The sequence below is a fragment of the Pholcus phalangioides genome, unplaced genomic scaffold, assembly GCF_987345545.1.
Source record: "Pholcus phalangioides strain wild (caught in Gottingen) unplaced genomic scaffold, Ppha-v1.0 ptg000013l_1, whole genome shotgun sequence".
NCBI lineage: Eukaryota > Metazoa > Arthropoda > Arachnida > Araneae > Pholcidae > Pholcus > Pholcus phalangioides.
In genome coordinates, this window is record NW_028301606.1 from 15,374,238 (window position 1) to 15,388,658 (window position 14,421).

Here is a 14,421-nt window from a genome sequence, read left to right on the forward strand (position 1 = left end):
ATTAGACCATTTATAGATAAATCTTGAAAAAAAGGTGACTATAACAGACATTAGTAATGGGTACCAATGTCCAATTTTAATTAGGAAAAGAACATAACTCTATATACCCAGACATTTTCGGAAAGTCTAGTTAGTGATGCAGAATGTGACGGCGCACGTTTTTCAACATGGTGATGTAACTGAAGATCAAATGCGGCATATATCCAAGCACACGTTACATGACGAAAAATACTTGTTTAGGTGGGTTCTATCCCATCTTTAAGTTTGTCCCATGAATTCTGAATAATACAGTATAAAGGCTATCGCATGGATATTATCATAATATTTCCTATAAAACGATGCCATTTCGAAAAGTTTTTCTATTCCATTACCTATTTAATGAATATTGGAATCTTAGAAATTATATTTGATACAAATTGAAATATTTAATGGGTTATCAATTCTTATAATGCTAATGACTTCCGTAAGTCTGAGGTATATTGTTAGTAGTCTGAGAAATTGAGAATAAAAATTACAGTAATATTTGAAATTAAAGTGATACTTGATGAACCCAATTTAAAATATTGTATGCTTGACGTTTGCAAAAAAATGGATGTAGCAATATTATATCAGAGAACCCCATTAAATATTATATGTAAAATTTAAAAGAAGTAAAATTTGTAACATTATACATTCGAAATTTGTGAAACTGGTAATTTCAGTAAATTGTCACTTAAAACAAGAGGAATAAGTGAATAAAAAAAAAAAGTATATGCTTTTTTATATTGGGTTGCTATAATTTGTTACATTTGACATCCACATCTTTTATGGGTATAATTTTCAGCCACCATTTTTACCTTTTTTTCATTGATCATTTTACTTGTTGTGTGGCCTTTGTATTTTTATATTATTTATAATTCATAGAAAATTTTGGAATTTTGAAAAATTGAAAATCTTTGGATTTCCAATATAGTATTACCAAGTTATTGTTAATATACTTTTTGAGAGCTTTCTCAACTGATATTAGATTTGATGAAGCTTTTGTCCGCGTGATATTATATTCACCAGTTCATGAGCTTTCACAAATACAAATACAACGCCACAACAGGCAAAATGCCCAACGAGGTGGCTGAGAAAAAGATGCCCATAAAAATATGCATGTCATATATTTCAAAAATACAGCAACCCAATTAACCCTTTGAGTGGCAGAGCAGGAATTACTGAACAACCCTTCAAAATAAAGCTGTTTTAATGATAAATATATATTATTCAGATTTCCAGCAAGTGCAAACTATGGGGCATAGGAAAAATAGGAATGGGTTTTCCTTTCAAATTTACAAAATATCAGGGCTAGACAATGCTAAAATAAGAAGCTTTTAACGAGACGAGATATCTCGTCAATGCCGCTTAAAGAGTTAATCTTGAATTTGGACCAATCCTTTCTTGCCTCTTTTTGTTGATTTTCCATGCCACCCTTGATGAATAAGAACATCGAATCGAGCAAGACACACAGCGGCTCGCACACAGCCTTACTGAGTAAAGGGTGGACATGTAAAATGACTACTGCCAATTCAATGCCCAAAGCACTCTTCATTTTGTTCATATTTATTGTTCAACATATACCATAGATTAATTCTGAAGGGATAAAACATGTTTGGTGGCCACTATCTTTGTAATTCATATTCCATACGTTTTTTAACAAGAATAAGACGTAAAACACATACAAATCTGAAAGAAAACACTTGTTTGCCAAAGGGGATGTGAATGCACATTGCAAACACTCAAAGGCACAGTGATTTCGGCAAACGATATTTGAAACCAAACATTATAGCATGGGAACTTTCTTTCTTTTGAATATGTTTACATTGGATGAACGCAGGTGTCGAGGAGATATGATCCAATGTGTTCAAAATTTTCAATTGGATGGATAGGAGGGACCATGAACTTTTAGTACACCACCAATCGACTGCTTTTACAAGGGGACACCAGTATTGATTGGTGAGGAACAATGCAAGGCTATAGTGTCGCAGGGAATTTTTCACTAATAGGGTTGTTAATAAATGGAATAACTTAGACCTCCGGAGGTAGTAAATTGTAACACAATTGACACGTTTAAAAAGAAATGCGCTAAACATGTTGGGGTAAATCGAGAAGCTATCCGTACTTAGAATAAGACAACCATAAGTATTCTTTATGGGCATTGTATAATATTTTATCACGTGTATATATTGTTTATAATTTTTGTTAAAAAAGACGTATAATGTGTGTACAGTGCAAAGCAGTTTGCATCCGAGCAGAGCTTTTAAAATTGATTTTCCTTCAACATGATTCGAATACAAATTTACCTTAGAAAATAACTGAATTTTCATTTAAATACAACCATTTTTTTTAATGTTTACAATTTAACTGTAACTTAGATATGTAGGAGGAATAAGTAATTTTGCATAGATGAATAAGTTTCCCTGAATGCATCTGATAGAATTTTAATTTTTATGAGAAAATATGTGTCAATTATGATGATAAATCTATTGTATTTTCGTATAAATTTCCCCCCCATCTATTTTTGATAAGGATATTTCGTATAATTTAGCCTGATTTAAGTACATAGAAATCATTTTTAAATTATGGAAGGAGACTTGCTCATGTAGAGTTTCAAACTACACTTTCTCTAAATCTTTCTTTCTCTCTTGTAAAGATCGGACTGCAGGTGGAAAAAAAAGTGGCAAAAGAAACTATTGTTCAAGGGTGAAAATTCAATAGTGATCAGTCAATCAAAATATCGCAATCAAGAATTAACTTGCGCGGATATTCCCTCGATTCTTAAGTAGAAAAGAACTAATATATAAAAAGAAATGTAGAAAGGCGTGTCGGACACGTATTGAAACCGGACGTGTCTGATTTTCGGTAATGAATGAATATCTAACATATAATTACACGTTCAATTTTTTGAATAAAAAGTAAATAAAATTGCTTAATAATTGTGCGTTTCGCGTCATATCCGCGTGTTTATTTAGTAGTTTTTTTTCCTGTTTGGAACGATGCACACCCGCCATTTCCTAGCAGCTGAGTTCCCGTTTCGTCATGTAGTTAGTCCTTGATACGATATCTCGTTCGTTTGCGTATTTTCCATCACTATTTGAGCATATTGAAAATAATAACAAAAATGGAAATTGCATTTTTTCTGTCTATCGGGACTAGTATTCGAAATAGGACAGCAGGTCAAGGGCACTTCCAATTTTTTTTTCCTGCTTATTCCAAAACGCTCATTGTTTTGAATGACCAATAAAATTTTCATAGTTTTATGCTAAAATCATGAGCAACCAATTCATTATTTAGAGTTATACATTTTTCCTCTTTTTATTTGAAAATAATACATATACGGTCGGCTCCGATTAATCGGAAACGGATACCCCAATTAAGCTGATTAGATCCTTCGAGACCAAAATTTCTCCCGTATAGACAATATTAAAGTTAAGATAACTTTCGTGACCGTTGAATACAGAGCGCCGAGCTCGTAAGAGCCCTATTCTCCTTCATCATGGAGTGACACAATATTAAATTGGTATAAAATATGGTATAAAATGATAATATATATTTGAAGGGGGAAAAGAAAAAAGAAAAACAACATTTTATTGCCGTTAATTAACATTTTATTGCTGTTAATTAACATTTTATTAATAAAACATAATTAAATTTAAATTTAAAATAATCATTAAATGTTCATTCCATTTCTGATGTGTGATGTGATTCGAGAAGCTCTATTAATGTCGACCCTTCATCAGTTTTCAATATACGAACTATACTAACGTTGTAAAACGGTAATTGAATTGTTCTCGTATAAACGAATACCCCGCTTATACGGATATTGTACGCAGGAATCCGTGATATGCGATTAGGTGGGGCCGAATATATCTTAAAACTTGATGAGTACCAATGTTTTGATATTTGTTTTTTTTTCTTACTAGTGTGACTATGACAACTTGTTCAACGATAGTCGCTCTGTTCATGATGCCCTTTAATATGTGGTTGTACGGTCATCAGTTGGAAACGGGCTCCGTAGTCATGCCCTACACAAATATGTCAATATCTCTCGCCTTGGTAACGGCTCCCGTTGGAGTTGGAATGTTGGTACGCTGGAAATATCCTAAAGCTGCACCATACTTCACAAAAGTAAGTAAAATTAAACATTTTTTGGTATTTTTTGTTTGTATATTTTTACAATAACTATGATTTCCATCACGTATTTATGATACAGGCTGTTCGTGTTGTAAGTATCTGAAAGTAGTGGCTTATATACTGAGTGAACACATATTTACTAATGAAAATACTGCACCGTCGAGTGGGGGATTGCTCTAGGTTTCCCACCAAGGTTGCGCAAGCGCACTGTTGACAACCGGTTTGAGACTCTTCTCACAGCAGTCGCTCTATTGCTCATCAATACGAGGACACTACACGAGACTCAGTCAAAGCTGCATTAAGAGTAACTTACAAGCGGCTTTGGACTCAGTGCACACTTAGAATAGCTGAATTCAAATTTGTGACGCGTGTTAAATCGTATGCGAACTGAGTTGAATGTGAAGTATCCCATATGGTTTGAAATAGCATATGTTGTCAGAATTAAGTGTTGGCATTAAGGCATTTTTAATGCAATCAGGCATAGCCACCCTTCAGAAATGCTTACTCTTTTCCCCAAATGACGACTCATTGCGTAGGTTCTATTTCTCTCTTGCATAAACTCCACCTTGTATTCTTACTTTCTCCAAATAATTACCAATTGTGTATATATATAAACATATGTATATGAACTAATTATTATATATATAATAAAACCAATAAATATAAGCAACTAAAATAAATATGTAGATAATAACTGGAAAGGGAGGGGCGCGGAATTAGCTCACGTTTGATGAAACTCTAAAATTTGCGTTGTTTCGATTATTTATTTTTGTGGTTAGATAAAAATTTATTTAGTACAATCACACTTGCCGCAATATTAGGTATGGAACTGAGTTACTTAAATCAATTTTTAAATTACTTTTGGCTTTGAACAAATTTTCAGTATTAACAGTTTTGCTTGGGACGAACGGACGGTATGTGGGCTTTTTCCCTTAATATTCAGCATGGATAATGAAAATAAAATACATTAATTAGTTTTCTCATCCATGGCCACGGACCTCCTGAAATTTCCACTAATAGCCCTGATCTCTAGAGATATTCATTTTTTTTGGAACTGATAAATAGAATATTTAATCAATAATATTTGCTGACATACGTATATAGTTTTTTCTTTTGAGATATTATGTGTGAGGGCATAACGTCTTGGATAATTCTTCACCGTCAACTTGCACTGGTCATGAGAATTTGGATAATGACGCAAAATATAGTCTCGGTGTTAAATGGACACATTTCCAATTTATAAGGGATTAGCAGGAATAATACCTTACATTTTCTAAATCATGATGGGTTCAATGTCAAAAAAACTATGTTTTTTTCTTCAAATTTTGTCTCAATGTCAAGGACACCGGTGCAACGAATTCATTAGACGTTCATTTGATCTTGAAATGATAGAAATCAGCAATTTTGATCAGATCAGTGTTGGCTTGATTCCGATTGAAAGGATCAGTGAAAGATTTATATGTTTGTTTTTCAAGTAAATTTTAATTTTTGTCGGTGTAAAGGCCTATATACGCGGGTAAACCTGTTTAAAGATGGCTCCTGCAGTTGTTGCTTTTTAGAACTTCTTTAAGTTCGTGGATTAGCTCACAAATACTTATAATTGGGAGAGTTTGCATAACATAATCCACTCCATTAAAAACACTTCTTGTTTACACTGGAATAAAATTCTCTAGCAAACTGAGAAGAAAAACCCCAAATATGAGAAGCATTATGTGTATTCAAATTTCAAATAGAACTAATTTATTCCCACCCCACTCACCAATATTTACGAGATACTTCATCTTAAAGGATCTTTATTTTTGCAATGGAAAGCCCAGATACTTTTCAAAGTTAATTTATAAATACACGGTGATTCTAAATTCATGGGCCAAACTTTAAGAGGCGATGTAAGACTTTTTAAACAGACATTTTTGGTCATAGAATGTGCGGTTGAATCGCAATGGCAAAGGCGGCAGAGGGTGCTTTTAGAGAGTGCACAACAGCACCTCACCAAAAACAAATATCATATTTTTCTGACGGATTTGCTACAATAAGTGTAATCAACCATTCGAGGGTGAAGGCTATCGTAATGTGATAGGAGTTCTCATGACGCAACCTGGGTAACGCAAATTCTATCACGAATCATTATACCGCTTAATCATTATTTTGCGCAGCATAACATTGATGATAAAAGACAAATTCCAATCAGAAGATACATATACCCTTTTGAATGGTTGATAGCACATGTCGCAGCAAATCCGTCAGAAAATATGACATTTGTTTTTGGTAAAATGCTATAGTGCACTCTCTAAAAACATTGTTTACCTCCTTTGCGATTCAACCGCACATTCTCTGATCAAAAATTCTTGTTTAGGCGTCTTATACTACCTCTTAAATTTTGTCTCATGAATATATCATCACACTGTAGAACACCGTTTACCTATTTCCCTTACTTTTCACCTGCGGAAAATTAAAAGAAAGTTTACTTCATTAGAAAAAAAAAGGTAACACACACACACACACGCGAGCGGGAGGCTATAACACCGTTTTTGAGAGTTTACTAGGAAAAACTAACACGCTCTAAGCATATCAAATACGTAATATTATTTTTGAAATTGACGTTGTTATATTCTGAGACAATGTGGTAGCAAGTCTGTTGCCACGAAAACCATCACAATTTAAAAAAAAAAAATTGAATTTTTTGAAATTGGTGCAAAAGAACCTATAGGAGCGGGTTACTTAGGACAACCTAATATAATTATTATTTTTAAGCAAGATAATATTTTGGAGACCTGCGAGAGTTACTTGAAATTTATTGCGTTAACACACGGTACTACATGAAACCCAGGAAATGGTTTTTCCCTAAACCTTGAATGGAAAAAAATAAATGATCATAATTCGCAAAAGTGCAGCTCATGTCATTTAACATGCATAAAAAGCCACTAATACGAATGAAATTTTGTGTTATTTTAATATACAAACAAGTGTGACACAAATTCAGCTATTAAATGGGAGTTGAATTTAAAAAAAAAAACAGCCTAAAAAGACGTAAGAACACTACATTCAGGGTTGCTCCACTCGACATTTTAGATGGTGCAAAGTAGCCCCAGTTTTCTAACATTAAAATTATTATCGATCATGTAATGATAAATAATCAGTTAATTAATTATAACTTTACAGATATGGTCTAAATGACAGTTAGTTTCTACATATAAATAAATAGCATTTACTTTCTAATTTAGTCGTTTTTTGACAGCAAAATGTATTTTTTTCTTGGCACAAATTCCACGTGAAATCAAGCAGCAATCGATATCCAAAATAGTATAAATGGTATATGCGTAACTTACTCAAATACATGAGTTGGCCAATAAGGTCTTCTGTCAGGAAAAATCAAAACGTGTAGAAATTAATGCATTATAATAGCCTCCAAGTAACTTTTAATGTTTTTTAAAGTTTGGTGCAAAGTTGCCCCTTTAGGTGGGAAGTAGCACCGGATTACAGTATGCGATTTTATAGGGAGTTCAGTGTTTTTTACAATGCCGTTTTTTTTTTGTTAAATTTTTTATTGATTTTCGAATAAAAAATGCCAATTATATTTGTTCTGAAGTGTGAATTTTTTGTATTCAGCTCTGGTAGATTATTGATTAGCATTAAATATATTATAAGTGCATATGAAATGCCATAACAACTATGAACATTTGTTATACAGTGAAATCTCAATATGAAGATATTCTAAGGACCAAGAAAAATATCGTTGTAGAGGGATAATCGCGTTATCGATTATCTATATCGAGAAGCAACATTTTCATCACGTGTCACCAAATTTATGCTGCTGTTGGCACCTTTTCTAAATTTGTTGTTATTACTATCAGAAAATGCTCTTCAAAGTTTTTATTCTTCGCGAAAAACTAATTTATTAGTTGATTAATGCAATTCATACAGATGTTTTGTCCTTGTGAAGAAGTTTACCTTATGGCAAAAGTTGTAAAATGATTTATCGTTATAATGAATATCGTTGTAGCGATGTTTTACTGTATTACCCGTTAAAAGTATTCGGTTAAGTGAAAAACAAAATTCTTGGTCATTGACACGACTACCGTATTATGTAAACCTCAATGCCATGGAAAGTTGTAATTATTAACCATGCTATTGGCATCTATATCATCTTCTAAACCGCAAACGCAGACCTGGGTTATTCCATTCCACCGGAGGTTATGTACAAGGTCTTTGACAAGTAAAAGGTGCAATTTTCTAAATTTAGATAGCGGCAATTTTTTCTTACATAAAAAAGTATGTGGATCTCTGTCAATGATAAATGTGAGATATACATATTAAATACGCATACAAACAATTAATTACAGTGTTTTTTTCCAGTAAATAATCTGTGTTATCTCATTACCACGATCAAATAAATAATTTTAACCGCTCATTAATGGGCATCTTAATTCCAGAATTTTCGTCAACATACCGAACAGCCTTTCGTTAATAGCGGATGATCTTGTTATCAAGGACGTGAGTCTAACAAGTCATTTATTATCTGTTGATAGTAGTCTCAAGCGTTCTCGATAGCCAAGCGTTCGTAAGTTGGATGGGGAGATTTTGGGAGCAAAAAGAATCCAAAACTCCATGGAGAAAAAAGTGATAATTTTGATGAAGTTTGAAAAATTTCATTTGTACACTGTATCCCTTTCAGAACAGAGTATTCATTTTTTTTGGAATTTTCAATATGTTTTTGAATTTTTGATACTTAAGAAACACATTAAAAACATAAATGTTAGCTAATCTTTATTTATTCAAAAATTTTCAATTGTGTTTGAAAAGAAATAATTCATTTCGTTCGAATGTTTGCAGCCAAGATGTGATGCAGGGTATATTCATATTCACATTGAATTTTTTCCACAATTTTATTGTTAATTTTATGTAATAAATCACGCTTACCCCTGAGGCACTTTTTCCTGGAAGCCATCTTAAAAACCTCTGAAAATTGAACTTTAATTGCTCTCATGAAAATCTCCTAAAAAGTTCATATTCACCACACTTCTAACTAAACGAACTCAACCATACTTCTAACAAAGTATTGCTCTTTGACTAAAGTTGCATTTGCACAATGCTTCGTTTAAATTTTTGCTATACATCAGTTTTCATGCAAAAATTTTTATAAAATTAAGAATTTTTGAAATTAAAGGTCTAATAAGTGTAATGTAATTTTTATAAATTTTAATTTTTCATTACTTTTAAAAATTAAACTTTTGGAAATTTTATCCTGATTTTCGATCTTTGGTCATGGAAAACAATGAACAGAAAGAATTAAAAAAAAAAAATAAATGAAATAATTTTCTGTCACATTTCCCAAATCATTATTACGAATTATTTTAATTAAATAGAATTAATTAACATTTTAATTAACCGGGAATTTAGATTAATCAAAAAGTTAATTAACATCCAATTTTTTGAAACTTTACCATTTGGTTATGAATTATTATTATTATTATTAATTTTATTTATACGAGGAGCGGTCTAAAATGGATTTTAACGTCCCTGAGGTTATATAAAAAAAATTCTACAGTGAGAAAACCAACCACATTTGTGCATGCAGGGTCTGAAAGGGATGTATAAAAAGTACATGAATTTATGTTTTTTATTTTTATCATTCAGATAGGCAGCTACGCCGGTTTCGCTATCATCTTCGTCTGCCAGACTATGGAACTCATAATCTTCCCAGATATTTTTGATGGCATCACTTGGAATTTCTACGTGGCTCTGCTGGTTCTCCCCATCATTGGACTCTCCTTGGGTTACGGATTGGCTCTGGCTTGCCGTCAGGCCCCTGCAGTGAGGAAGACAATCGCCATCGAATGCTCCATCCAAAATATCGGCACTGCTCTCACTATCATATCATTATCATTTCCTATCGAGGTGAGAAAAACCTATTGCCTAAGCAGTGTGTTAATAGCGTCAGAAATAATTAATCGAATAATTAGTGAGATAAGTGAACAGAAATTTAATTTTTTTAGCTGTGAAAATTTCAATAATAATTCTTAAAAGTGTAGAACAGAGAAACCATGAATCTCATGAAAATGGAAATAGCTGTGTATGCCAGGACTCTCGTTAGCATTAATAACGAGATTTCCGGTAAATAAGTCAATGGGATGTATAAGCCGCATCTAGAAAAGTGTCAGGACGAATGAGAAGTTTTCATATAAACACCGCAGCTTCGTACAAGCCGCATGTTACTCTCCTTCAAGAACGAAAAAACAAAACAAAAAACACACACATAACAACAACGCGTACATTCGAATAGAACTAAATTTTACACATTTGACTTTCCTTAAAACTATCTTTGAGAATTTCAAAATGTTTTCTTTCTAGGGCCGGGATTACACTATAAAGTTTTTTTAAAAGTCCTTTTTTACAAAACTTGAAAAATTCAACCAATAATATCGGTTGCATTTGCTAATCATTAATATTCACATTGAATAATAATAATCAATTATTAAAATTTTATCATCAGTTGCAAAACCGTTTCCCAAACATTAATAATTGATAATTATAATATATAATTGATCTTAGCTGCTACATTATTTCATTGTTCTGGAATCAGCATCACTGCAGAGTTTCTTGACGATATCTAAAGCCTGATTTACGGAAACAATTATGATCATCCGTTACGGAACTGTTTCCCAAATTTTGATTATCATTGTTATGCTATCAAGGAAATATACTTCCATTAACGTATCACACAATCTGAACTTTTCGATAATTCCCATACTCTTAATGATGACAAAAAGATTCAGATTTTGAATGTCAGCCTTGACCCTATAGGGTGAAAAGCATAATCGGTATTAAGTGGTACACGGTCTCTGTGAACTCCAGCTGAATAATGTTAAAATGGACATTAATTAAATTTTCAAAAAAGTATAGAAGAAAAACAGATTTTTTTTAAAAATTTTATTCGCCTTTAAAAATTTGTTGTTTAACAACTGGATTGATAAAATCCTAGTCTCTTGCTTCTTGTAGAGTTTTTCCAAACTAAATTTGCTCATACAAAAATCATGGTTTTTTCTCTCAAACTTCAAATTATCCGAAAAATTCGAAACAAAAGTTCGAATTAAACAAGTAATTGTAACATTAAATTAGAATACTGAAGTTCGCAAAATTTCGAATTATCCAAAATTCGAATTAACCAAGTTCTACTATATATTGGTAATATAAAGTAGTCTACTGCAATGATCTATCTGACCATTAATTTTTTCTTTCATTACAGATGCAAAAGAAAGTCTTAGCTTTCCCGTGGCTCTATTCCATTCCTTTGCTCACGACCGTGACCATCACTTGCATTTGCTACCAGATCTACAAGAGACATTGTATGAAAGGCGAGGATGACATATGTGAGAAGAAACTGACGGCCAATGGAAAGATTACAGGTATTGATACGATTGCACTCCTATAAATTATATATATGATAGAAATTGCAAACACTATTCGTATGACTGAATTTGCGATTCAAATTAATTTCTAGACAAAACAGATGTAACTAGTGTTATCTCAAACTTAAAATGTCAATAAGCTATGCTAGAATTAATCAAGTGATTGGTATGTGGTTTTGAAAATAATTTCCTATTAAATTTTGTTCCAGTGATCCCAGCGATGGATAAGATCGAGAAAATCCCCAATGCACGGTATGAAGAAATGGAGTCTTTTATTCAACCAGAGAAGCTGACCAGCGTGTGATGACTTGTCTTTCACAATTCTGTTTTTAATTTTTCTTTTCTATCTGTGATAAAAGAAATTGTAAGTTCCAAACCAATTCGATTTTGGTATAAAACATTGCTTCTTTCTTCCAAGTTCTTCGATCCGTGGAGAAACATAAGATCATGGCATGATGACGATCGATATAAAATGGTTATGAATTACTTGAATGAAAACTTCGCGAAAAATCATTAGAAATTCCATAAATTCTTGTAACTTTTCCATTGAATATAAAATTTTTATTTATTAGTTGTATAAATTGATGTTTGTATTCATAAGATTCGCATGTGTGTGACTTGATGTTCTATGATTTATTATCAAGATAAAGGGAATCATAATTTATTTTACTTGATTATTTTGCTAATTATTATTTAATTATATTTTTCATAAGAATAAAATTAAAATAAAGTTACTTTTGAAACTTTTTATTTTTCCTGAAATTATCCTGATACGCGATAGAAATATTTATCATTTGGAATGATACATAAATATTATCATCATTCAAATGATCGTGAGAAGAAAACAATTGTTGTTCATTAAATGCAGTTTATTTTGAGATAATATATGGATGTCTAGATGTACTACCTCTCTCCTAGATTCCTAGATACATTAAAATTATTTATAAGTGATAATTACAATTTTTAATTATGCTTTTCAAACTGGAGAAAACATTAGTTTGAATAAAATTGAACTTCTAAATCTAAAAACAAAAATTATCTTGAGACTGAAGTTAGATACAAATATTAGAATTTGTTTGGCTTCACAAAAATTTAGTCGAATATTTCTAAATAATATCTCGTACAGCTGAAATAAATAATAAGTAAATAAAAAGGTGTAGTTAAAGTATTATAAATAAATTCTATCATTTTATCGCCAATAAGTGAAGGAATTTACGAATATTTAAAAAAAATTTAAAAATAAAAGTGTTTCATAAACATATTTAGCATCAACTAATTGGTAAACGAATTTATGAAAATTCAAAAAACAGTTATTTCTCTCAAAAATTGAAGCATAACGTCTTTGAATTGTTATTTGTAATAAAATTCAAATTCAAAATTTTAAAATTCTAATAGTTCGTCATTATTATTATCATACAAATAGAAAAATATGAGAAAATAGAGAAAAACATTTATTAGGGGGGTTAAAAAAAAAAGATGACCCATTCATCTATTTATATGCATTTTTACCCATTCATCTTATATATTTATGCATTTTTAAAAAGGAAAAAATATATTATATTATCATACAGACTTCTACCAATTTACACGTGACAAATAAGGCACGAATTATTATTTTTTTTGTTTGGTAAATGCTAATTAAATTAACATTTACTAAACAAAAAAAATAATAATTCGTGCCTTATTTGTCATGTGTAAATTGGTAGAAGTCTGTGTGATAATATAATATATTTTTTCCTTTTTAAAAATGTAAAAATATATAAAAAGATTACGATAAACATATTGATATTTTATACCCCGTGTCTTCTATTATAGGAACACATCATTTCCTATAAAGAAGAAACGAGGTATAAAATATCAAAGTTTATTTCATGAAGTCAAGTAAATTTTTTTCCAAAACAAGAACTTGATATAACCGCTACTAAGTATTTTTGTAAAATTTGGAAATATATAAATTTAACTAAAAACTATATTTTAAATTATAGATAATTTTAAATTATATATAATTTTTTGTTGCATTGGTTTCGAAAGCATTTTCTGTATGAAACTGGAGTTCCAAAATTAAATTAATTTTATGATACATTTAATAAGACATTGATGCTATATGAGATTCCATGTCTATTATACGTATTTATATGATCGGCAAAAAAGTCAAAATTTCAGAAAAGGATTGTTTTGTAAACTTTCCTATTATTCTCACAGAATACTTGTGATTGGTTTTTTTTGATTAAGTGGCTTCTACAGCCGTGTGTCTTATAGATACGCTTCCATAAACAACAGATCAGAACGAAAAAAGGAAGATGATTTTGTAAATATATCCTCAAGCAGGTGCCTCATGTATGACATTCCAGCTTTAATATTGTATCGTAAACTTATATAAATATTATATACTGTATATGTATGTGTATCGCTTTAGTTCGTATCTAAATTGCGTATCTCGTTGCAGAGATAGACATCATTGATTGTAAATTTTAGGATTATTGAAAATGAGGATTCGATTTTGATTTGTAAATGTATTCTGAAATTGGAGGGAAAAAATGACAACTATGTAATAATTAATTTAGGAAAATATGTACCATTATTAATCGATTGCATTATAAACTTGAATGAAATTTTCGATTGTCAGAATTTAAGTGGTTTAATTCCAGGCATTAAATTTGTATAGCGGTTTATGAATTTATACCGATTTGAATATTCTCTTCAAACTTCCATTGGCATTATTGAAAACAAAGCTGGCTGCCAACTACTTTGGCTTTGTTTTCTTTTTTTGTAAAAATGCAAAAAAGTATCCAAAAAAAAAACAAAAAAAAAACATGGATACCTTTCTTGATTATTTTTTGATTAAAAAAATTAACATTAA

At 31.0% G+C, this 14,421-nt stretch overlaps 1 protein-coding gene across 1 annotated transcript in view; it reads left to right on the forward strand.

Moving 5' to 3' along the window:
* The window catches only part of LOC149078662 (ileal sodium/bile acid cotransporter-like), a 30,546-nt gene extending 17,425 nt beyond the window's left edge, over positions 1-13,121 (forward strand). Inside the window, exons 5-8 of the mRNA XM_089240806.1 lie at positions 3,945-4,149; positions 9,790-10,050; positions 11,399-11,558; positions 11,771-13,121. Of these exons, the coding sequence (XP_089096932.1) occupies positions 3,945-4,149; positions 9,790-10,050; positions 11,399-11,558; positions 11,771-11,865 (721 nt within the window). The 3' untranslated portion in view covers positions 11,866-13,121. The remainder of the gene's footprint in view (positions 1-3,944; positions 4,150-9,789; positions 10,051-11,398; positions 11,559-11,770) is intronic.
* Positions 13,122-14,421: the final 1,300 nt, after the last annotated feature.